At 42.9% G+C, this 24,342-nt stretch overlaps 1 protein-coding gene across 1 annotated transcript in view; it reads right to left on the bottom strand.

The window, feature by feature from the left end:
- ANK3 (ankyrin 3) overlaps nt 1-24,342 on the bottom strand; it is a gene marked incomplete at its 3' end in the record, with an annotated part of 355,068 nt that overhangs the window by 57,305 nt on the left and 273,421 nt on the right. Inside the window, exons 19-25 of the mRNA XM_081912558.1 lie at nt 19,253-19,450; nt 13,813-13,911; nt 6,314-6,412; nt 6,089-6,187; nt 4,241-4,336; nt 2,368-2,440; nt 2,112-2,174 (exon numbers count right to left, since the gene is read on the bottom strand). Coding sequence (XP_081768684.1) covers nt 2,112-2,174; nt 2,368-2,440; nt 4,241-4,336; nt 6,089-6,187; nt 6,314-6,412; nt 13,813-13,911; nt 19,253-19,450 — 727 coding nt within the window. The remainder of the gene's footprint in view (nt 1-2,111; nt 2,175-2,367; nt 2,441-4,240; nt 4,337-6,088; nt 6,188-6,313; nt 6,413-13,812; nt 13,912-19,252; nt 19,451-24,342) is intronic.

Here is a 24,342-nt window from a genome sequence, read left to right as displayed (position 1 = left end):
GACAGACATTTGTATTTTTCCTTCTTCTGCAATACTTTCATATCTACCACACTCATCAGTTTGTTTCACATTATAATATGCAAACTTTTTAAAAAAAATAAAAAGCAGCAGTAGCGAAAGAGAGTACCCCAAGAAGGTTATTAATGACAATTTGATTTAAAAAGTGAAGAAATAAATCCGGACAAAATCAGAGGGTTATCCTCAGTAATTGCAGTAATCATGAAAAGTATAATGTACATGAAGGAGCCAATTGTTGCTTACAGAATTAATAAGGAAAGTTAGTGAAAGCAAAGTCAGCTGCATATACATGACCATGTACAATCAGGGCTTTTGACTAAGGAAGCCTACAATCACAGTGCAGTTGTCTTTTCGGATCCACCCTCTGAAGCAAGTACAGTGTGATCTGTCTAGAGAAAATTGCCACAGCTTATTGGCACAGCATACGTTTGGAATGCAGGAGGTCCCAGATTCAAATGCTGACATCTCTAGGTAGAATCATGAGGAATTACAGATTTGGAAAGAACAGGGGTTTTGAGGGCCCCTGTCCAATACTGGATTTACATACAGAATCTGGCAGATAACTGCTCAAGTTCTCTAGTGAAGGAGAACCCACCACCTCCTGAGGCAGGAAAAAGGTTCTTGGGAAGAGGGTCTGGGGGAAAGATTCTGCTTGACACGCTGAATGGCAGTGGCCAAAGACAACCATCACAGATGAAGCAGACCAATATTCTGACATGGTATTAGAAGGTAGCTCCTTGTATCTTTGAAGGCAGTTCCTTGCATCCTTACAGTCAATGTGTTCCCAACCATTGTTATACCAGAAAAGGGACTCTTCCTTCTCCAGGAACTGGCCCCACCCACATCTAGCATGTGACAATAGTGTTAAATTCAAGCTTAAGATATAATCTCCGTACACTCAGAAGTGGTTGCGTTTGTACACACCTCTAAATCATGGTTTAGTGTGACATGCACAAGCTGCAGTGAGCCTTGGGTTCAGGTACTCCTAACTCCTCCTCCCGTGTAGTTGAGAGGAGTATAGAAGTTTTTACTTTTCTCCAGGTTTCCATATCATCTAAACCAAGCACTGTAATTAACACTAACTACAGTTCATTTCAACAAGCCAGCTTCAGAGAGAAAGAAAGAAAGAAAAGATCTGAAATCAGCTTGTTTGAAATTACCCATAGGTAATGTGAACCTAACACTGAACTGAACAGTTTATCTTATTACAGGTAGTGTTGGTCTGCCGTAGTTGAAACAAAATAAAAAAATTCCTTCCAAAGTGTGCATGCACACGAAAGCTCATACCAATAAAAAACTTAGTTGGTTTCTAAGGTGCTACTGGAAGGAATTTTTTTTAGTTTATCTTATGGTTTAAGATAAGTTTAACTTTATAGTTTAAGTTTATCTTATGACTGCTACTTTAAGGTTGTTAATATTGTTTTATAGATTATAAATGCTGTATTGATGCACAACCATTCTTTTATATGATTTACGCTGTATTTGTGATGTTCTTTTCAGTGCTATTTTTCTAGAAAAAGAGGTACTGGAACTCACCATGAACGCTTCCCTTGTTCTCTCATAATGGCAATGACTCCCACCTGAGAGGTGCTGGAACTGGTGAATTCCAGCTGGAAAAGGGCCCTGGCTCTATTATGTTCTGTCATGTTATTGTTATTTATTGTTTGTAAGCTGCTTAGGGATTCATTTGAACGAAAAGCGGCATAGAAATGTAATACGTTGAATCTATCAATCAAACCAAACCACAGTTTGTTGCACCAGATGACACAACAAACCGTAAACTAAAAGTGGGGGCAAAAGCTTTCGAGGAGGAGAAGAGCGGAGGTTAAAGGCCAACTGTTAAATGCTCCTGTTGATCCATGTTGTGCTAAAATGTAGCTTAGCCTGCTGTGCAAACGTGGACAGTAAACACAACACAAAGAGAAACAGACTACTGACAAGAAGAGGTCCCTCTATGTTGTTGGGTTTTCACCAGTTATGCTGAAGCTCTGCAAAATGGTAGTGTATATGCAGCTTTGATTTGTCAAGTTAGAATAGAAAATGGAAATGCTGAAGAGCAGAGCCCACTGCAGTACAAAAAAAGTAAGAAATACCTTCTTCAACATCTGAAATATATTCACCATCACTGAGAATTTCAGGGGCATTCGCTTTACGAACTGCACAATTTAAGCGAACAAAACGTTAGGTCAATTATAAACGGCTGGGGTGGGAAACATATCCGATTTCAACAAAACAATTGAATGCTATAATTTTAAGTCCCCTGCCCCTCCCCACAAAAATGATTGAATAACAACAATGTTTTAACATACATTTGTGCTGAAAAATAAGAATCAGGTCCATTATACATACCCTCATCATCGGACATGTCCAAAACTTCATTCATTGTTTCCGGTACATTCATTTTATGCTTTTCTGTGACAGTCTGATGAAGGACAAATAACATCATTGCAGACTAAAACTACCAGTAATCTTCACAAGAAATGACAATTTCAATAATAATATTTAATATTTTTAAAATGCCCACCCCCAAAAGCTCAGCATTTTACGCATATATTGGATGCTTCCACATGGGATGGGTGCTCAGTTTTTGTTTGCAGTATCCATAGAACACCATTGGCATCAAAACAATAGCCCATATTCCCCCCCTTTCAATTCTGATTTTCCCTTTGCAAAATAAGTCTGATTTTTAAAAACCCAGTTACCAATGCCCCATTTGCAATAGCTCAACAACCCTCTGGCAATATTCAGCTTCCATCTAGAACTCATTCCATCCAGCACTCACTGTGCTAGCAATTCTTACAACAATGTTGTAAGGTGGACTACTTTATCCAAGATATTTCAGCTATGTACTGGGGGCAAGACATATGGTTTGCTTTTCTGAGTTGAAGGATGAAGAGGCATTTTAAATGAGGCTTTGTTGTCTTACTTATTACACTAGTGCTTTGCAGGGGTGGGACAAATAAAACCGCAAAAGCTGTAACAAGGCTTTCGTATTTAAATTATTGGCGTCATGGAGATGTGTAAACAAACTTTCAATATAAAACAGAGAAATTGTTCCCAATGGTTTGAAAATATTGCTGTACTTTAGCTTTATATTGTGTTTGGTGATTCACTTTCTATGGTTTTAATCTTAACGTTAACTGCACAGCTTAACCAATATCGGTTATTGGGTGGTATACGAAACATGTAAATAGAAATAACAAATAGCAATAATAACAGGGGAAATATTGAATTGCTGCCTGCAGTGTGAGTTTTGGCTCAAATGCCTTTATTGTAACACAGCACTTTTGCTTTTTGCATGATAAACTGTGGGGGTTAAAAAAGAAAAGCTCCAGCTTCTCTCAGCAGCAGTTTCCCAGTTGCCAAACACTTACTTTGAACTGGTTAAAAATACTCAACAGCAAACATTAATTTATCTTTCCCTGGGTGGTCTGTGTGATTTTTCACTCCCACAGCTGTTCCCACACTAATTATTACTCAGCTAAAAAAATCCACAGGTGTGGCACCTAGATACTGTAAAGAAATACAAAAACAAAAAATCCTCCTGTGATAAATTTCAGCTTCCATTCATTTACACTACACTACATGTTATCTACCAATCTGAAGTGAGTTTTAACTACAGATTCCTTAACATTTGTGGACAGTTTAGACTACATTGGCTAGTTATTAAGAACTCATCCTGATTTGGCTGTGATTTGTAGCACAACGTTGCATCAAGCAATTTTTACTCCACATGTTCCAGTACATTTCCCCCATCACTTTTCATATGGATGGATGGATGGATGGATGGATAGATAGATAAATAATTAAAATAAATCCTGATTTAGGGGTTTCTTGCACAAGAGCACCCACCAGCTTTAATTGTGCAACCTGAATTTGCCAGTATGTGATAGAATCCCATCCCTACATAATGATACCTAAATCAGGGATGGGCAACTTGCTCAACAATGGAAACACCCCATTGGAAAGTTTTGCTGTTCCTATTTCAAACATAGTTCAATAAAAGTAAGTCCTTGAAACTTTATCTTCTTAGGGAGATGGCTGGAGGGAGTTTCAGTGCTATGACAGCCACTGCATCAAATAACTGAAGACAAGTTGCCCAGCCCTGTTCTAAGTTGAGCAGCTGTATACTCTCTGACTACACTAAGTCAAATATATCTCTGTAAAAGAAAAATAAAAAACCTGACATGACATTCACTGTTGAAAACATATCCATACTCACAATCGTTGTCATGGTCTCTTCTGTTACCACCTTTAGCGTGTCAACGACTGAAATGTAGCCAAGTCGTTTGGCAATGGCAAGGGCAGTGTTCCCATTCTAAACAAAATGAAATGTTCATCAAAAAGATTCATGTTAATAGGAGCTTAAGGGATAACCAGAAGTGCAGTTTGCTTATGCTCAGCAAACTGTCTAAAACCAGTTGTGAAATCCACTGGAAGAAGAGGCAAACGAAAAACTTGTGCTTCCCACAAAGCAAATGGTCCACTGCTCAGATTTAGCTGGAACTGCAGACAGTTTGGTTCTCAAAGTAAACTCAATGCTTAATTTGCAACTGTTACATACAAGTAACTCAGTAAGTAGGTGGCAAATTCAAACTGCAGAGCCAAGGGACACTCTGGATGCAATTCTTAGAGTACAGGGAAGATGTTTCTCTCCCCAGCCATGCATTTCACAGTTCTTCCCCCTCCCCAAGCTGTTCACATCAGGATAGCTTTTAGTGTCCGATTTGTTACTGTTTGTGTACCCACCAGGGGGCATTAACAGGGGCAGGGATGTATTTACCCTATGCAAAGGTGTTTGGGGAGGGGAGCATGAAACGGTAATATTTAATAACAAAGTACAGGATACATATGCATTTTGGATAATGTTGTGTCAACAATGATTAAAAACCCAGCACTAAAAATGCTGCGAGTGCCCAGTAAACAGGAGTGCAAACACAGCCTTAATGTGACGCAGAAGGCAGTTATGAACAAAACATTCTTTTTCAGGAGTCTCCTGGGGCTCTATCTACACTACAGTGTCACAGCTTCCTACCAAAGAATCCTGGCTGCTTGGTGAGAGGAAAACTCCCAGGCAGGCCCCTACACAAAACTACAATGTCCAGAGTTCCCTGGGAAGAATGAATTATTGCTGAATGAGTTTCTGCTTGTAGCATACATATGCCCCGGGTTTCACCAGACACCACACTTTCATCACGGAGATTTGGCAAGGAGCATAATGGCTGAGGGCCACTTCATGTAGTGACTGTGTTTGCCTTGGCTACCCCAGTAGTTCACTCCTGGGTCCCTGGCAGAAAACGCAAAGTGCAAAGAACCAATGCATGCTTGTAATCAGGCAATGTGCAACAGGATTCCCTGGCGACCACCTTTATTTTATGAAGGCCAGAAACTTCATGGGCCTGAAGTTGCAGAGAAAACCTCTTGGTGCTTATGAGCATTATATATGAATTTGTGTGTGGTTGCACTGCTAAGAAGAAGAGGAAGAGTTTGGATTTGATATCCCGCTTTATCACTACCCTAAGGAGTCTCAAAGTGGCCACGATCGTCTTTCCCTCCCCCCCCACAACAAACACTCAGTGAGATGAGTGGGGCTGAGAGACTTCAGAGAAGTGTGACTAGCCCAAGGTCACCCAGCAGCTGCAAGTGGAGGAGCGGGAAAGCGAACCCGGTTCACCAGATTACGAGTCTACCGCTCTTAACCACTACACCACACTGGTTCTCAAAAGCTAAAGGTTGCTTTCTCTGAATACAAGGGTGGGTCAGGGTCTACCATGGATCCAATGACCCCAAGACCCTCTCAGCTATGCTGGTGTAGAGCTGGTGGAGCAAAACATGAAGGAATGTCCCTGCCAGATAACGCTCCAGTAGGGCTTTATCTGTTATTCCACTGCTCCTAGCTGAGATATAGAATTACTGTGCCCTGTACCATTCTATTCCCATTTCCCCCCTCACTGCGCTTCTATAAAACCAATATAATTCCTCAAAAAGCAGAGCAGCAGCAGCAGCTGCCAAAGGGAAACGATGAATAGACTAGAAAAGCCAAGTGTAATCTCTTTTACATCTCTCTTACCACAGTGAGTTCATTGGGTGATGCGCCATTCTGGAGCAGGACGTTGATTATATGGGTGTGTCCCTGTTGAGCTGCTTGGTGCAGAGGGGTGTAGCCATTCTAAATAGGAGACAAAGCAGAAAAAAGCCCACAAAGAACGGCGCTGGAGACTCCATCCGCACACACAACCAAGGAAGGAAACAAAGGGGTGGGAGGGAAGGGTATGAGAGAAGAGTGGAATCTCACCTTCGTTTTGGCATTAACTTTTGCAAACTGCTGCAGAAGAAAATTAACTATCTTTATGTTTCCATAATGGCAGCCAACATGTAATGGTGTATACCCCATCTGGAAGTAAAACACACACAAAAGAAACAGGGAGGCGGAAAGAGGAATTAATAGGTGTTTTGAAAATGTAATAGATTCCCATCCCCAATCCAGCTCTACAGGCAAGGTGAGAAAGACTATGGAACACAGCTCTTGTGGAGAAACTAACACAGAGCACTAAGGAACACAAAGACCGGAGACAATTTTGAAACTATGGTTGACACTTGTTCAAGACACAGGAAAGAACAATGATCTCCCCTCGCCACCGACAAGACTGAGAATAGAAGACGCTGAACTGCTCTAATCAACACTAAACTGTTGTAAAAACGTGCTTAATGTTTGATTGTGTCGTTTAAATCATATATGCATGGAATGTTTATTGGGGTGGTATATCGGGATTGTTTGCTATAAGTATTTTTTAGAAACTGGAAAATACACTTAAAATTGTTTTTTTTAAAAAACCCGAACACAAAACAAAATGTATTTTAAAACTTTTTTGGTCCTTTAAGAAGGTATTTTCCCACAAACTGCGCCAGAATATAGATGGACATTTGAATGCAAATACCACGGAAAGCAATGGAATGAGGAAAGACTGATTCCCGTGTGTATTCACTTGATGCCCACAGTTCCTCATCCAATTAATACACTTATGGAAGCCTCCTTAACTGGACAGAGAAAGTATGAACATCACAGGGTCCTTGATGACATGTACAGAGCCAGGCGGGGGGTGGGGGGCAGGGGAAGGCAAATCAAGCAAATCAATAAAAATGCTTAACTGAGGTTCTGCCTCCCCCCCCCATAAATCCTGGCTACACCCATGTTTGATGGGCTTCTGCCTTTAATTTGTTTTCATTTCTTCCTACACAGCTAGACATTTGCCTTTCATAATGAAAAGGAGTGGCACATGAAGAAAAGCCAGAGTCTGTCTTCTTTTGCTTTTTTTCATTTTGAAGTTGTTGTTTTTTAAAGCATTTTGCTTTTGCTTTCACCTTCATACATTGCCAACTGTCCAGCAAGACATGTACACATAATAGTTTCTGAGAGGCCTGCCAATTTAAAACCGAAACCAAAATTCAATGCAACATACAAATCAATAAAGCACGGGGGTTAAAATAACATTTCGTTAAGACAAGAAAAAAAAAAAGCAGCAGGAGTCATAGGAACTCATTAAGACCAATTAATATATCAATTATAATAATCGAGATCTGAAAATGTCAGAACAAATGTTTCCTGAAAGCTAACCATTTTAATGGGACATAGGAATGAGTGAAGTCAAGACATTTGGCATATCTCCCAGAGCTGTGCCTTCAATAGGTGAGGAGCCACAACAAAAGAAAGGCTTGCTGCGCACTCTCACAGATCCCACCTCACTCACTCACAGTGTTGTGTATCAGGTAGACTTCAGGACTTCATACAGGGAGGCCCATGTTCAAAACCCTGAGGTCTTTGGAGGAAGGATGGAACAAATGTGAAAAGCAAGGACAGGGCTTTCATATAATAATGGGTAGGTCTGATGTCAACCACCAAAGTGGGACACTGAATTCTTAGTGTGGGTCTTCTGAACACTATAGAACAGTAGTATCACACTAATTGACTGTAAAAAGCAGACTACACCTTTTCTGAACAGTCAATACTACCATTACTGCACACCACAAGGATCTGAATGATCTACTCTGTGATATGGCTGAGGACAAGGCTACAGTCTTCTGTCCAGGTATTCATCCCATCAATATTTTGCACACAAGTATGTGTAACAAAACCCCAACTGTTTATGCATTTTTAAAAAAATGAAAGGTGATTACTGATCACCTTTAATCAACAACAAGAGTAGGTGGGGGCTGCACTAACAAGGGGTACTGCAGGATCCGTGCACTCAGGTTGCATGGGGCCCAGCCCCTCTGCCCTTGTTCTCCTCCACTCCCTGGATTTTTCTGGTCAGTGTATTTGGGGCATGTGAACTCCCATTTTTTTGCTGAGCACCCAAGAAGGATGGGCAGACCTTATGAGAGATTCATGTTGCTTTTTTAGGCGCAACACAGAAAGTTCCTACACACTCTCTGAAAGATCCATGTGGCGGCTGGCGGTCTGTCATTGCTCCTATACATACATACCCAGGACACTGCGTCATGATGCAGACATTAAATGATTCATGTGTGAACCAGTCCTCGGACTGTTGTTGTCATGTGCAAAGCTCAGCTCTCTCTTTCTTCCGATAGTAAGCAGATTCCTGTTTTCTAGCAGCGGCAGCAGCAACAGCAGCAGCCAGGGACTGTAAGTCATGGCTGTGTGGGAAGGACTTTGCACAGAACAAAACTGTTGCCAGACGGCAGGGACAGTGCAGTTTGAATGCTGATCTCACTGCAGTGTGGGTGGGTCTATTAAAAGCTACATACCAGCACAAGGCTGTTGGACATGCAGAGGCCTAGAAAGAGGGCTGAACTATGTCTGATTAGCCAGTGTGCACATGGAGTTGAAGGCAGAGGAGAAGGAGGCACTGAGGAGTGAGACCAACCTGGCACTGAACCTAGCTAGGTCTACAGTACATGAGCCTTTGCTTCCCCTTTGTGGTACTCCAGTTATTACACAATTAGTTATGCATTGGAAACCAGGGGCAGGAGGGGGATGTTTATGACTGGAGTTTAAGCATCTCTTCCCCACAAACAAACAGGGATAAAATTTGCAATAAAAGATAAGGAGTTTATGCTGTTATTCACCAATGCTATAGCTTCCACCTCTTTGTTCTCTGCTTAAGTTTATCTTGATATAATCAAGATTGTTAACTGTTTTGGCAAGGAGTCTGTTTGGATATCCCCAGGAGCTTTAATGGTGACAGGCACCAGCAGATTATCCTTAAAAGCCATTATCTCTTCCTGCCTCATCAGCCTGCATCAAGATAACATTAATCTTTCCTTTCTTAAGAAACTTGCTTACTTAGTGGAGTTGAACTCAGAATGCATGTCTGAGACAGTTCACAAGAAGGTCAGTGGAACTGTTTATTTTCCAAAGCAGGGAGGTGCATCAAATATACAAACCTTCATAATTACATCTTAATTCTGGATCACCAAATGCTATTTATCAAAAATAAATATCAGCATAATGCTGTAGTTTCAGTCCGTTTCGCTAAAGCCCTGTGCAATTTATCCTCTTGGTTTTCTGCATTGTGCCTGCGGCTCCCTAAATCCCTGCTTTGAAATGGATATTTCAGTGTGTATGTGTGTGTACTTTGGAAAAGGTGAGCAGTGCTTTCTCTTAGAACATTATAAAAGGGAACGTTTTGGGGCGTAAGAGTGAAGCACACCTCAATTTTAATTCGAATGCGCTTCAGCAAGCAACAGTTTGGGAAACACTGGTCTAAAGACTGAAGTATGGTTGTTGTTGTTGTTGTTGTTATCATTTATTAAATTTGTATATCGCCCTTCATCTGTAGATCTCAGGGCAGTTCACAAAATTAAATTACAACATAAAAAACACTCTATTACTCATCATTAAAAGGCAAAGAGGTAGGCTCACTGAAGAACAGAAGGAGGGCAACACAACTTCATCTCTCTTTCAGGGGTTCAGGTTGCCTCCCTGAGAGCAAAACCGGCACCTGCTAACTGAAGAACAAAGCTATGCAGTCCTGTTCTGAACTCTGACCCTTCTGCTAAAGGCTGAAGCAGCAGAGGGCTACCTTAGAAGATATATTGCAAAGCTTCCTCATGGCCACAACCATGTCATCCTGCATCAGAAGCCATCTGATGAAGAATGGCCATCAGGAAAACATAAGCTAATGAATGCTGACAATATAGTCTATACTCCATGGATGTTCTAGGATGAAGTTAATGCAGAGTAATCAAAAGTCTACCAAACAGACCGGCATCCGCAATTGTTATACTGTGTCAAAACAGTAAGATAAACAGCCAATTCCCAGGCTGCCTGCTCAGTCGGTAGAGAAGTAAAGAAGATAGCCTTTGACTACATGTACTTTGTTGCCAAATTGCTTTACGTTCAAGAGGCACTTCTGTTTAAACTAATTTCTTGATTTCCTTAAAGCAGATGTGCACCCTGTGAAGTTCTTGAGGAGGATGCCAGCTGGCAGATTTCCCCCGCTTACACAGCCAAAGAAGAGTATGTAGTAGCTTGGGCAATTCTCTCCCCGCACCCCCACCCATTATGTTTTGAGTATGCTTAGTCAGTATTCTTTAAAGCAGGGAGAAACAACATAGTGCCCTACAGATGTTGTTGCACTCCAGCTCCCATTAGCCCTAGCCAGCATGGGCAATGGGTCGAGATGAGGGGATCTGTAGTCCTGCAACATCTGGAGGACAATAGGTTTTTTATTTCAATGCAAATAGCAGGTACCAGACCCCCAGTTTGAATTTGGGCCACCAATGGGTGCAAACCATTAAAGACACTTCAGTCCTGAAGTGTTGTATATGGGCCCAATACCTGCTATTTGCTTTTTAAAAGTTATTCAAACCATTTCTACTTTCATGGTCCCATGATCTACCTGCAGCTAAGTTCAAGAGCCATAAATGATATTGGCCTAGACAACAGAACATTGCATGTGCCTATCAACACGTCTAGGCTGCAAACACAGGATAGATTTAATTATCACTTGTCCCCAAGCAACTCTGACTATTCTAATTCTCTGGCAGACACTTATCAGCATTTCCAGTTTGTTAAACTGGCTGCACAGAGGCTGCACCAGTAAAAGATTCTAAGTCTTCATTGCTTCATCCCACCCCAAACAAACAGTTCCAAAATTCTATGGAAAAATAAACACCAGTGTTGCACAAAAGCATGCCATAAAAATAGCACAAGGTATTTCAGCAGTGCCCTATACTTTGAGAAGGTATTAAAAATCCAAACAACTTGAGATATGATATTGCTTGCTCTGTAGGTTGATCCTCAAGCTGTTTTTGCTGCTGCAGTCAGATACTAAGGCCCAAATATGAGCACTAAACAAGCAAACAGTGTCATCCAAGCCTCTAATTAAGCTACAGACGCTTCTGGTGTCAGAGACCATAAACCTGAAATAGCTGCCCTTCCTTTATGTGTTTTACTGAACACATAGAGTGCAGAAAAGGAGGGAGGGAGGGAGGAGAGGGGAGGGGAGCTTTGCCAAGTTCCTGTTTCAGGAAGCCTGATGAGACAAATTCCTTGGCCATCAAGGTTCTGCACAGAACCTACCAGAAAACAGAAATGCCATCAAGGGGCTTTGTTTATTTATTCATGTGGTTCTTGCAAAAACGACACCCAAGGTGGTGTAAAATGATAGATATCAAAGAATAACACAATCACTAAATTCTAAAATAAAAATAAAAATGCAGCAATATAAAAAGAATCTACAAACCAGACTAAAACTTTTAATCTACCTTCAGGGGATTTTAAAATGAAGTATGATCAATTAATCTATAAGTTTAAAAATTATTTTCATATTACCAATGCCTCAACCTTTTTGAAATATTGAAGGAACTGCGGGCTAAATGACCACTACAGCAAAAATTGCTTTTGATTCCTAGAAGGAAAGGTGGCCTTTAATATTTTATATTGCTCTCCAAATGCCACTTATGACTCCAGAATGAAAATAACCTTTACAAACCCACAACTGTGACCTTAGTTTGCTGCCTCAAAGCTCGAAATCTATCCCCACCAAATATGGCTTTATGGCTCAATCCTATCTCCCACTTATTCAGAAGACAGGCTTAGTGTTATTAAATTATTAAATTAAATTAATTATTAAATTAAATTATTAGCCAATTTCCCCACCTATTAAACCAATTACAGGCTTCATCCTACATACATCACAAAAGAGGGGGAGGGTTGACCCAAGATAGTTCTCATCCCAAAATGGACCATGACAACTTACTTGTGGCTAAACATGAAGTTAACTGGCATAGCTAAGTTATTTTTGTCTCTCTCTCTCTCTCTCTCTCTCTCTCTCTCTCTCTCTCTCTCTCTTCCCGCATCCATGAATTTTGCTACTGCAGGCTAATAGCAATGTCATTGAGTTTTATGAGTCAATAATTGGCTTCCTAACCTTTGATAAGAGTACAAGGGCAGGTAATTATTACTGTAGCGTGCATTCCCCCCCCCCCCCACTGTAGTCAAGAGTCTGACAACTCTTTCATTAGAATGTCAGCCTAGCCAGGTCTGGTGCTGCTGTCTGCTAAAATGTCAGGAGACAGGTCCCTGGTCCCTCTCTAAACAGCAGGGCTGTGAGACCACACATGCTGCTCCCCGCATATGGCCAGTCTGTCTAGCCAGCTACCCAGCATCTGGCAAGACACATTTTTTGCTTCTTCAACAGAAAAAGGAAGAGAAAAACCCTTGCAGGATGGCGTGAGAAGTAACAAAAGGGAGACGCAAGGTTTACTCCTGGGATGTGTCGTGAGAACTGATCGTGATGCTGGTGGCACATCTGAAGTTTATCTCCCTGTTTCCTTCTCCTCCTTTTCCCCCTTGCTTCATTTCTGTTTGTTTTACTTCATTATTATTTCATTTGGTGTCCTCTACTCTGGGTCACTGAAGGGATTGTATGCACATGAAGGTGACAGGTGGTTAATGAAGGGCCCTGTGTGAGAGTCGGGGAAGGGAAGATCTCTCAGGGTGAGTGGGTGGCAGAAGAAAAGGAAGCTCCCAGGTGAGAGCAGGGAGGGTCCACCCTTGGACATTGCATCCTTTGCCAGCACCTAGGGTACGTGGGTACACTCACAGGTGTGTGGGGAGGGTGGGCAAAATTTGCAACACCAACCCAGCCCTCACTGATGCTGCAGGACAGGCGTGGAGCATGGAGGGCTCATGGGGCCACACTGTGCTGCCTGACACCCTGTGCAGAGGGGAAGCCCAGGCCCTTGGTGGGTGCATCCCCCCTAACACTCACCTGGTGGTCATCCAGTGAGGGGGCCATGGGTGCAGTGGCAAGGCAAGCAGTGGCGTAGCGTGGGTTGTCAGCACCCGGGGCAAGGCAAGTAATTTGCGCCCCCTAACCTGTGGATTTTAGTAGGGCAGAGAGCTGCGAGTGTGAGCGTGCCCTCCCCCAGATGTTGCACCCGGTGCGGCCGGCCCCCCCTGCACCCCCCACGCTACGCCACTGAAGGCAAGACTGGGCCCCAGGGCCCAGAGACCCCTAGCAGCATGCGGGGTGAGATGAAGATCCCTCCATAGGGGTGCCCTCAAAATCATGTGCTCCTGTTTCCACCCCTTTTGTGTGAGACAAGGATAAAGATCTAACTCTGAGAGAGGTTTTTTCTCTTTCTTTCTCAGTTTTCTTTCTAAAAGCTTCAATAAAATTTTATGGGGGGGGAGACTCCAAAATTGATTTTTTTTGGGGGGGGGGAGAGATGAGAGGTATCTGTTGCAGGCCAATCACTTTGTTTTCATTCATTTTCTTCTCCTATAGCAGTATTTAAAGACCTGGCATCTCAAAGAAAGCATACCTTGGTGGGTGCATCCACAACAGCACCTTGGTTAACGAGGACCTCGGCCACCTTGACTCGGTCTTCTTGTGCAGCCAGGTGGAGTGGAGTCAGGCCACTCTGTAAATCAGACACGGCAAATTAGTTTCTTACAGAAGGGACACTTGGCATCACAGAATCACAGGACTGCAGAGTTGGAAGGCACCACAAGGATCATCTAGTCCAACCCCCTGCAATCAAATTCTGATGTGCAACAAGACTTTTGGTCTCCCCCTGCGCTTAGCACAGGCATCCCCAAACTCGACCCTCCAGATTTTGTGGGGCTACAACTACCATCATCCCTAGCTAACAGGACCAGTGGTCAGGGATGATGGGAATTGTAGTTCGAAAACATCTGGAGGGCCAAGTTTGGGGATGCCTGGCTTAGCAGAAAATGTCCCTGTGATATGCCAACACTTTACAGTAGATGGAACCTTGGTTTTCAAACGTCTCCGTTGACAAATGTTTTGGAACTGGAACGCCAAAACCCCGGAACTGCCTGCTTTGGTTTTCAAACACTTTTCGGAAGTCAAACATGCTGTGTGGCTTCCGTTTTGAGTTTCTTTATTGTATTGAGTTTTCGGTTTTTGCACATTTCAGAACTCAAACAGTCTTCCGGAATGGATTACATTCGAAAACTGAGGTTCCACTGTATTAAACATGCCCCATTACAGGTTACGGTAACAAATGAACAGACTCGCATCAGTCTACCAGTCACCGTTATTTCATAAAAGGAATGTTATTTTTGCGTACCATTGGAATAAAATGCACTACAACACACTGCTAGTCCATCATTAAAAACCTCATAGTTTATTTCTTCTCACCATTTAACCTGTTATGTAGGAGGCCAGTCAAGAGCATTGCAATTCATGTCCAGAGTCTTGCAGCTAGCCACAACCTAGCATATAGGAAAGTGCTTTTTGAATGTTCAAAGATTAGATTTATTCCCTCATCAACTCAGCAGTGTTGGTCACTTTAAAGATCTGGTACTTTGTGTCTCTCTGCTACCCCACTGTGGACTTGCTGAGCTTTGCTGAAAGTGTATATGACAGAGCAGAAAGTGACAGATGATTGAAGATGTGGACTTAAGCAGTAAATTTGTTGACAAAGCTCTTTTCTCATAGACCCAAGTCCCTCCTGTTAAACTGAACAGGGTCCAGGCAGCTCACACCTTAACATGGTTTTCTGAATTAGACTTGCTGCCAATTCAAGCTGGTTAGAAATTAAAACATCCCAATCTTGTTCAGGCGAAAGCGAGGCCTTCTCTTCCCTGAGTTTTGACATGTTGATTTGAAATGTACTCAACCTAAGCTTTTTACGCAAACACAAACATATACAAACATCTATAGAAACATAATACATGCACACAGCCTGATAGTTCAAAAGTTGTGTCACAACACCCACCCTTTCCTCTTTGCTTTTAATTAACTCAGGGCAATTTTTTCAGCAAATGTGAAATAAACACACAGGCCACCAAAACTTGATGAATATTCATGGCAACGTAATATACTCAGTAGCTTTATCAAATAGCAGGCACTCTCCGCAAGGCAGTTTCATTGTGAACTTGCTGCTGCTCATTTTGCACAGTATCCACATATCACTGTTGGCATTGAAATTGCACAATTCCCCCCAAATTTAATTTGGATTTACCTTTTCTGCACACTTTTTTTTTAACTCACTGGATTTTTCATGGAAACCATAAATCCAGATTAAATAGGAAAATAATATGGGAAAGGTGTTTGTATGAGGATGGATGCAGTGGAAAACTTCAATGTGTAGTTAGCAATATATGAGCACATGACAAACTTCTGTGTGGAAACGCTCCAAGAATCTGACCAAGAATGCTACCTAGTTGGAATAATAATGGAACAGGGAGCACATTAAGGCTGAAGCATTGCATGAATAGGCAGTGAAGAAAGACAGTGCAGGCCTAGCAAGCTCTGACGCTGTTCCTGTTCGTACCTCCTCCCCAAGAAATACACCTATGGCCTTTTTGGTGCCAGGTGAATGAAACGAAACTTTATTTGCGTCAGCCATAGGCCATAGCAACAAAAGAAGATTGCAATATACACAGAACAGAAATAAAAAGTCGATTATATAAAACACAGATTATATAAAACACAGTCAAATAGTGGATCTTATTCTGATTGCCCCAGCTAAAAACCCTGCAACCTCTGCTGTCACCTGCTTATCTTGATCTGCTAAGAGAAAGGACACTGTGGCAGTGGTTGGGCAACCCAGAATGGACAATAAAAGAGGGGTGATAATCTCATTCCTCAAGTCTTTATAAAGAGTGCAAGCCAGAAGGGCATGCGCCACCGATTCGGTGCTGCCATCTCCACAGGGACATAAGCGTTTTTCATGGGGATCTGTTGGAATCGTCCCTCAGGTACAGCCGAGGGCAGTACATTCAACCTTGCGAGAGTAAAAGCACATCTATATTTTGGGATTGCTAGGTTATGCAGATAGGGCGCCAGAGAATCAAAATGGGAAGGTGGATTTATGGCATGCTTTTCTCTGGTGTCATTACAGATAAGGAGTGAGCTGTACGTAGCAAACAAGCAAAGGGGAAATGGCTGCTGAGCTGCACCCACCATTGTGAGGCCTGAGGAGGTGATGATGATGATGCCTCTCCAGCTGCTGTTATTGGCTGTGGACATCCTGTGATGTCACAAAAGCACATGGAAGCTCAGTGGACATACAAAAGCAGACCAAGGGGAAAGCCCAAGGCAAAAGCTTGAAGAGGACATGGTGGACAACAGCTGTGTTATTCAGTACTTGGTGGTCTCCTTCCGCATGGAGGCAAAGTGGCAAATGGAAGGAGGCCATCATCCATCAATGAGATGCTGTGGAGCAACAAGAAGGCGCATGTACCTGCTGAGGAGGATGGTGGCTTGAAAGTGGCAGATATCCATGGTTGGAAGCTGGCGATGGACCTGGCAGAAGCTGTGATTAGCATGTGGAAGCCAGGGATGCCGCAGGGCTGAAGGAGGCTGAATTTTGTGCACGTAAGCTGGTTGAAATTCACCTTCAGAAGGCCACTGACAAAAGCTGTGTGGATATTTGTGGGTTGATGGTGGGGTAAGTATGAATGGTGAGTGTGGACACAGGTCACCCACCAGACATGGTATGCCTGGGAATTGCATGTTCAGATAGCGGTGTAGGCTGCCCTCCAGGCTCTGTGCGAATGAACCACTGGATCATGGGTGGAAGCCAGCGGAGGTTGGCAGGCTGGCCAGTGGAGGTGGCTGGATGGTAACTCTTGAATGAGGGCCATTCCCTTCACCGTATCTGTGTTTGCCTTTCATGGATGTCACAAGCTGACAAGACTTTCCCCCAAAGCAGCAATGAAGGGGACAGCAGAGCTTAAGCAAGCCATCTTCTACTTCTGAATCAAGGTATTTCTAAATACATCTAAGTAACGTTCATGACATTCTCCTTTCCAGTACCAAGATGGGAGGCTGTGCAGATGCACCCCATAGCAGTTGCCGTGGGCTACAAACTTCCTGTGATGTCACAAATGGACAGGGTGGCTGAGGGGGAAGAGGCAGTTACTAGTGAGAGGTGGTTGGAAGAAGGGAGAAACCCCAGTAGGAGGTTCAGGGGAAGTTGGGGTAGGCAGGGAGGGCCAGCTGGATACGCAGAAGCTGAATATGGGCTGACTCCCTTCTGTATACTTGCATTGCCAACGTTTTGTTCTCTCATGGCTCCTGTACCTGTCTTGCCTAGATCGCTTGGCAAGAGCCCCAGCCCTTTAATGGTTCCTGCATTTCTGCAGAGCGCCAAAAACTGCGGGAAATAAAATGAAAAACAAGAACCCTGCTGGGCGTCCCTGCGCCCACTGGACCCCGCGCATGCTCCTTTGCAACATACGAAGCCAACGGTAGCCAGGAAGATGTGCCAGGTGAATAAATTTTCACTTTCCCAGGCATTCTGAGATAATTTTAAGATCTCTAATGTTTTTAGCTCTCCTGTGCCAATTTAAGTTTTGCTGTTGCTCGTTTTATTCATTCAGTTTTGTACTGTGATTGACCTTGCTCTGTTAAATTTTTAGAGCTGTTGTAGATTGTTTTTTTATGGTTTTCAGCTTTTATTGTTAAGTATCCAGTGGGTATTGTTGACTGGGCAATATACATTATGCTGGCTTTTGAAGCTGCACCTGTTTACACAGGCATTCCTTTGATCACTCAACCTGAGCTTCCTGTTTTAAATGCCGTGCTATTTTATTGCATAATTGAATTATGGATGGTTTTTTAAAAAAAGTTTTAATTGGATTGTTTTATTGTACATTTTAATTATGGATGGTTATAGTTCAAAGTTTGTAAAAGTCTGTTTTTGCATTAAGTACTGTATAAATGAATACATAAATATTGCCAATAAATAAATACTTGAGATAGTATCAATGCCAAACACAGTAATATACTTCTTTTTTGGGTGGTACTATACAACATCATCCCTCTCCAATCACAAACCCTAGCAAAAGGGGTTTCCCCTCTTCAAAAGTTGTCAGAATGCATACTACCCAATAGACAATGTCTTCTGGATAGACAACAGGAAAATTGAGGTTAGATTCATACCATGTATTTAAAACACCACTGGGAGAAGTGCAGAGAGAAGAAACACAAATAGATTTTCAAAGTCATTCAGGGTCGGGCTAAGCATTTTCAAAATGATTTTTCTATTCAGTGCACTGCCTGGGTGGTTGAACTGAGCACTGTTCTGCAGGTGCACAAACAGAATGCTTTAAAACACACTGCAGCAGAGACAGCACTTGCGCATACTGCTTACAAGCCACCAGGAAGTCAAAGCCAGTGCTTGCATGGACAGGTAAGTAAGCAAGGGAACAAAGTGGGGACAATTTGCAGATAATTCTCTTCTTGTGCAAATGAAATATGCCAACTGCACTTTTGGGCTTCATTTTCTGGACTTGCACCACAATCAGAAACCAAGTTGATCCACAGTAGTGATAGCAGAATAGGGGAAAGCTCTGTGCCAAGGGTTCCTGTATTGCTTCCTGGTTTCTTTGAAGAGGAGGCACCTATAAAAGTTGTATATAGAGCTGCCTAAGGAGTAGTGTTGCCATTTGCCCCACACAATCATATTTAATAGAGGTTTCCTGTCACATACACTCCATATTTGTAGGTCATCCATGTCCTCCCCAGATGTTACCAGATTGGAGATCTCATCACCCATAATAACCATTGGCTATGCTGGCTGGGACCAATGGGAACTTGGGCGTCTGGCAACATCTCCTGCATTCCCCCCCACCCAGCAGTGTTTCCCCAACCAGCTGCTTTTAGACTACAGTTCCCATCATCCCTAACCACTGGTCCTGCTAGCAAGGGCTGATGGGAATCGTAAGTCCAAAAAGAGCTGGAGACCCAAGGCTGGGAAACTAGAGCACACAAAGAAGAAAACATACCTTGTTGCTAAGATTCACATTAGCATTTCTGGTGAGAAGCAACGACACCATGTCCACATGGCCCTCCTGGGAGGCAAGATGCACAGGAGCAATGCCCTGCCTGGTCACAGCATTCGCATCGGCACCATATTCCAGTAACGTGGTTGCTATATCCATCTGGTTCTTCTTGGAAGCTATGTGAAGTGGTGTGTAACCATTCTGCCAGTGCAAAAAAACCAAAATATTTGGGTCATCGGCTCATTCATAAAATACCAGGAATACTAACTTTCCCTCAAGTCTCATGACTGCTTGTATTTTGAATTTTTTATATAAAAAACACCTCTATTTCATATGACCAACCTTTAGGATTTCTTGCATAATATGCTCACAGAGACTAGGATAAAAGGTTTTCTTTTTTTACAAAAAAAATCTTCTCATGTAAAAGAAACATTAAATAATATTTATTTCATTGATATGGTAACATATCACTTGCAGAATCCCATAAAACAGCTATTTACTGTTTTTCTTATTATTCCAGTCAGCTCAGGTAATGAGGAATCCTCAAGGGTACATAACATGAGGTTTGTTCTCATCTCTTTCCTACCAAGCTGCCCTTGCAAAATGAAATCTGAAGGTAGGAACCTGATCCCACAACTACATGGAGGCAGAAGAGTTGGCCTAGTATGATCAACGAGGCCCAAAGATGTGGACTAGAAGGTACAGACTACTGGCAATATTAGGAGAGACCGAAACACAACCCTTGAGAAGGTTAGTGGGGGGCTGCTACCACAAGACCACCTCAGCAACATAATGGAAAGCCGCACTTCCTCATGCTGCTCAACTGGTGCAGTGAGATGGAGAGTTAGGGTCTCAGGCTGTCTAGATTATGTCCCTGAAGGCTGGAGTCTATCAGAGAGTGGATAGATATGAACCCATGTCCAAGCTTGAGGGCAGGCTTATGGTTGCTTGTAAGGGAAAGAATGATGTGTGAGGATGGCCTATAGTACAGGCCTTCCAGAAGTCCACAGTTTATCCTGAAGAATCTTCACTTTCTGTTTGTTTTTCAAATTGTTTAAAGCAGTTCTACCCTGCAGCTTATTTGACTACATTCACAAGGGCACACACGCTACAAGAAAACCTTAATTTAATCAACAGGAAAACAATATCAGAAACTATTTCTAGTTAGAAGTTTTGCTTCTGAAACAGGTTGTTGAGGTAAGAAGAGGAAAAAACAAGAGAGTAAGGTATATGTATGAGTAATAAGGGACAGTTTGAAAGGAAAGGCACCCAAGGTAGCTGATGGGCATTTTATATCAACATGGCATCTTCTAGCACCTTCTAAGTAAACAAATGCATGTGGTGTAAGCATAAGACTGGTGTGTGTTTTGCGGCTCTCGGGTAGATGAAAAGACTGGCATGCGACTCATGTGGCTATTAGTTTGATGGCTGCCTGAATGGCATTTCGGCAATATTGTTCTAATGGATCAAGCGAGAAGAAATGGTTAAAGAGGAGAAAGAGAGAGGCAAACCAGCGAGAGTGACAAAGAGCGTAAAGCCCTGTTCAGGGAGTCCATTTCAATGACAGCGATTGCACATTTTCTTATCAGACTTAATGTCTAATAGGAAGTCATCTGCCATCCCCATGTAATTTCTCATCTGACTGCACAACATGCAGCCTAAGGCAGTGGGGGAGCAGGGAGGCAATTATTAATCCCAAAAGTGATGGTGCTCGGTTTGGTTCACTTCTATGGCTCACGTGTCGAAACATGTCTTGTTCCAGGAAGCCTCTTGGCAGGCACTGAAACGCCAAAGTGGCAGCTGCTAATCCATTTGGTAAGAGACGAGTGACTCCAGTGACCCGATCTATAATTTCTGGTTCTCTTTCAAGCCTATAATGTTATCATTCTGGGTTTCAGAGAGCCACTGGCACTGGGTGCAAGGGCAGCTCCTGCTCCTAGGGAAGGAGGCACTCTTTTCTTCCTCAGCTTAGCTGCTTTCAGCATCAAACTAGGTCAACATCCTGTCCCCTATATAAAGAGTGTGCTTATTTCATATCATTGCACCGCAATGCTAAAGATTTGGAAGCCAGCCCAATTTATTTCCCAAGGCACGGCAAAGGCGTATTTCCCATACAACGAGGCCCCGCTGATGCTTCGGGCTTTCTGCATGAATTTGACTTGCTTTGCCTTTCCAATGCATAATAACTGACCCACAGCTTATACTATGATTTCCCTCCATGATCTCTTTCGTCTCTGCTCATGCAAGAGGATCTAACATCTATGCATTTAATCATCCACTGGCAGGCAGTCCAAAGGGGTTTTGTTTTTTTAATGCAATTTTTCGTCGTCTTAAAATACATCTTGGAAAGTGCAGAGCTCCGTTCCAGAGATGGAAGAATTTATATACCCACCCTATTTCCTTTTAAATCTGATGGGCAAATGAGTACAGTTTGATTACTGTTTTACCCTGCATTCTTAATCACTCATTTTTGCATTACCCTGCAACCCATCACTTTACAAAGCAGCCTTGCCGGCATTTGTCCAGGAGGGTCAAAAACCCCTAAACAAAGGGAAACCTTTGACCCATGTTGGACTCCCAACTCTCATCATCCCTGGTTATTGGCCAGACTGGCTAACAGCAGTCAGAAATCTAAAGACACATGGGGAGAGGGACACAGGTTTCCCATCCCTGGTGTAGAAAGACCCCTATGGCCTTGCATGAGCTTCATACTTAGGTGGGGATTTGGATATGGGCCCCAGTTCAACATTCCTAACCACAGCACCATCCAGCCTTTCTGCACTATCAGGTTCTAAGGCTGGCTTGCTAGCTCCACATGTATAGAAATCATGGCTCTGGAGCCTATGAACCTGCAAGACTGCTTGAGTACTTATCACAATTGTCTTTCCTAGGTCCGATGTCAGCACACGGCATCTCCAGGCAAACGCCAGGGGACTGAGACCCCAGCAAGTCCCATCACCATTGCCCATGGACTGGACTGGTTGTGCCCCTTTAAAAAAGCAACATAGCCCCTTCCCACCCAACACCAAGAGCAGCTGCGGCAAAGGAGCGAGCTGTCATTTTTATTTTTAACCCCCCCCCCCAATGTCCCTGATGCAGCGTTGTTACGATGAGTACCGGAGGGATTAAAGCGAAAGTTCTCTCCCACCCTCCTTCATTGCAGCTGCCCAGTTGACTTCTTGGTGCTGAGCAACAAGGGGGAAAAATTCTGCAAGGGGCCCAGCCAGCCAGTTCAGTGCACTTGGGTGAGTGGACCATTTTCATAATTTTTCTCCGTTACCACCCACTCATTGCTGCAGGGACTGTGAGGCTGCTGCAGTGAGTGGCTGAATGAGCCATCGTCTTAACAATTCCCCAGTGCCCCAGACTGAGCAACACTACACTGGGAATTAAAGCACCGGCTTCCTCCCTTGCAGCTCCCTGTTCTTTGTAGCACTTACCTGATTTTGTGCCTAGTAAGGACATGCGAGGGCACCATGCTAAGGACCCCCAGCTTGGAGGCAGCCCTAGTCTTCCCCATCAGATTCTCCAAAGCTTAACCAGCACCTTTCAGAAAAGCCTTTTGCTACCACCTGATCATTTTTCAGTCTGACGTGCCTTAAGAGAGCCACGAGAATTCTCAAACAAAACATTTCAGTGGGGTTTCTAAAGTATACGGCACATCTTTAATCAAAATGGTGTTCCCTTTTCTTGGGTTGTGATCAGTCTAAGACTACAATCCTGTGCCCATTAGGGGGAGTAAGCCCAGTCAAACACTTCCAAGTAAGCACACATTGGAGAGCATGAGAAAAATATGAAAAATAGAGATGCTGGGAGGCAGTCACGTAGGCGATTTCCTGACTCCAATTATCACTTTAAGTGATCTGATTTTTTAAAAAAGTACCGATCTCCCAAACTATAACCATGCACAGAAATCCTTAACAGCATTTTGCCAGGTTTGCTCTAAAATGGTATGCATTGTTTGTTTGTTTTCAATTTCTAGGCAGTCCACGCACATTTATGATGCCACATAGATGCTGGTGAAAAAGACAACAATCATGCAAGGATCTTACCTCATTTTTCATCAGCTTAACTTCCCTTTCTCCCGACAAAAGGATTGAGGATAAGCAAAAGATATGCAGAAAAGCAGCCTACCCAGGTGACATTTTGCCCTCAACTAGGAAACTGGGTGGCAGGAAGTGGAAAAGATCAGGAATTGGGGCCTTGGGTATTGTCACATTCTTTTCATACTTCCCTCATGTTCTCCTCCTTGCAGGAAGGAATGATTCAGGGAGAACCAGAGTCTACAATAAAGTAGGACTTCCCTGACTTTGTGAGTTAAAATAATCTCCAGCTCAGGATCAGAGCTAAGACTCCCTCAAGTACTCTTCCTCTCCATCACCATTAGACTTCTGGGATTCCCAGTTAGGTTAATATATTAATGTCCCTTTAACCCAACAAGGGAAACTTGTCGTCTTCTAAATGTTGGTCTCTAACTCCTGTCAAGTCTGGCTAGCATGGTCAATAGTAGGGGTGGATGAAAACTGTTGAAACATCTGGAAAGGTGTTTCCAGATGTTTCCAGAAAGGTGTCCTCATCTGCGCATTAACCAGAGAAGAGGAAGGTCTCTTTGCTGAGGTACAATGGAGATATAAAGATGTTCCCTGGGACACCTGATACACCAAGCAATGGCACCCATATTTGTGCGAAGCCATTCTCAGAAAGGCTCATCAGGCCTAATCTCTAGGACATGTTGGGCTGTACGCCACCATATTTTACACAGGACAGACCCATTGAAATGAATGAGCTTGACTAAACTAGGTCGATTAACTGCATTGGATCTACACCGTGTAAAAGTTAGTGAAATACAACTCAGTTATTTCACAAAGCTTTCGTACTTATGTGGATGTGGCAGTCTCATTTTGTACAGCTGCCATGGAAAAAAGAGGATTTCAATTTTGTTTGTGTTTGTGACATTATTATTATTGGTTAGAAGTTTATGGGAGGGTTCCCACTCCCTGCATTTTGAGCTGATGTCTGAACTGAATGGAAGATTACAAGTTTCAAACCCAAGTTAGGGAGATACATAATGGGGATATCTATCCTTCCCTCTC

Source organism: Podarcis melisellensis (assembly GCF_964234715.1).
Source record: "Podarcis melisellensis genome assembly, chromosome: 5".
Classification (NCBI taxonomy): Eukaryota; Metazoa; Chordata; class Lepidosauria; order Squamata; family Lacertidae; genus Podarcis; species Podarcis melisellensis.
Note: the sequence above shows the minus strand (reverse complement) of the source record. Positions and strands in the feature narration are given on the sequence as shown.